The sequence below is a fragment of the Empidonax traillii genome, unplaced genomic scaffold (assembly GCF_003031625.1).
Source record: "Empidonax traillii isolate 1590-97213 ecotype Southwest subspecies unplaced genomic scaffold, ASM303162v1 scaffold5554:size7851, whole genome shotgun sequence".
In the NCBI taxonomy this organism is placed as follows: Eukaryota; Metazoa; Chordata; class Aves; order Passeriformes; family Tyrannidae; genus Empidonax; species Empidonax traillii.
The window spans coordinates 6290-7851 of record NW_020960747.1 but is presented as its reverse complement, the minus strand read 5'-3'; the positions used below and the strand labels follow the sequence as shown (position 1 = coordinate 7851).

At 43.5% G+C, this 1562-nt stretch overlaps 1 protein-coding gene across 1 annotated transcript; it reads left to right on the top strand.

Moving 5' to 3' along the window:
• Positions 1–7: 7 nt before the first annotated feature.
• Positions 8–199, top strand: LOC114073164 (claw keratin-like; the record flags this gene model as incomplete). Its single annotated transcript, XM_027910953.1, has 1 exon — positions 8–199. A coding segment is annotated over one exon (192 nt), but the record flags the coding sequence as incomplete, so codon positions are not given.
• Between the last annotated feature and the right edge of the window lie 1363 nt (positions 200–1562).

Genomic DNA, 1562 nt, shown 5'->3' with positions numbered 1-1562 from the left:
CTCCTTCCCCCAGCAAGCCGTGGTGGGCTCCGCCGGAGCCCCCGCCTTTGGGGGCTCCCTGGGGCTGGGGGGCCTCTACGGCGCCGGGGCCACCCAGGGCTCGGGGGGCCTCTGCACCTTTGGCAGAGCTCCCGCCTGCAGCCCTTGTGTCCTGCCCCGCTCCTCCAGGAGGATCTGGGACACCTGCGGGCCCTGCTAGGCCTGTCCCTGGAGCCTTTATTTCTGCCAGGATTGGGAAAACCTCCAATTTGTTCATCCCAAGTGTTGTAACCATGAATCTTTTCCTTAAGTCTTTTCTCTTTCCATTGTAAATTGTCTAAATTGCAGTCCTTCATGTTGTCTGTTGTAAAGCTCCTATGTATCACTATGTCAGTGTCCTTTCTTTCTCTTTGTCTGCATCATGTCATTTATATGAACCTCATGTCATATATTGCATTTATTTAGCTCTTGTTTAAGTTCAATCTTGACAATTGCATGACTTGCAGTTTTTAACTTCATGTTTTCAATTTTTTTTGTTCCCTCTGTTTCCCCATGCTTGTACACTCGTTGTGATATATTCAAGTGGTTTCCCCAATAAATCTACTATGCATCAAACTTTTGTGTTGTTTTCATCTCTTTTTTTTTTATTCTAAACATTGTTGAGTATTCACGTGCTCATAGGGCAGATGATTTTCTTATTCTCTGCCTTAACCCATATTTTCTGTTTCCCTGCAGTGATATTGTCTATTAGTTCTTTTGACATATATTTTTACTGTTGATTATTTTAAACTGCGTTATTGTTCAAGCCCAATTTATCATGCTTGTCATAGAAAGACCATTGTATTTGCAGATTTAAAATATCATTTGCCAACCTTTATGTATTTTCTTTCTCTTCAAGTTCTTCTCTTCCAAAATTCTCTCCTGCAGAATATTCCCATAGGAGTTCTTGTCTTGTCATTTTTCCTTTGTCTTTTTCCCCCTTTTTTTTTTTAATCAGTTCTGCTTAGTTGATCTTCATTATCATATTATTATCAGTATATTTTAAAATACATAATGAATTTCCCCTGGTTCATGCTGTTACTCTTCTGGTATAAAAACTTTCAGTTTCTGCATCTTCCATGAAAATCATTTCCAAATTCTCCCCACTTGGTTACACTTACTCAGTTTTTAAGGAACTTTAAGGCATTAGTGGCTCTGCAGACCAGTGAAATATTCCTGTCTCTCGCCTAAAAAGGAGAAATCATAATAAATATTGTAAATATGACCCTTCAGCTCTTTTCATCTGCTCTCTTTTACATCCAACCCTTCAACCTCGCCCTTTCTCTTTGCTTGAAGGTCTAGAGAGACCCTGGAAAAGGTCCCAGGAGGGCTGGGAACACCCTGTGGAAGGAGCAAACTCCCCTGGATGACACAGAAGGGAAAGTCAAAGCAGGGCAGGGCCAGGCCTGGGAAGGGCCAGCGGCTACGAACAATCTGAGGAGGGCAGGGAGGTCTGGAGGCTCCTCCCTGGTCGCACCAGGGCTCTTCCTCACCCTTGGGCCACGCAGGTCTCGCTGGAACAACAAAAACAGGAGGCACAAACC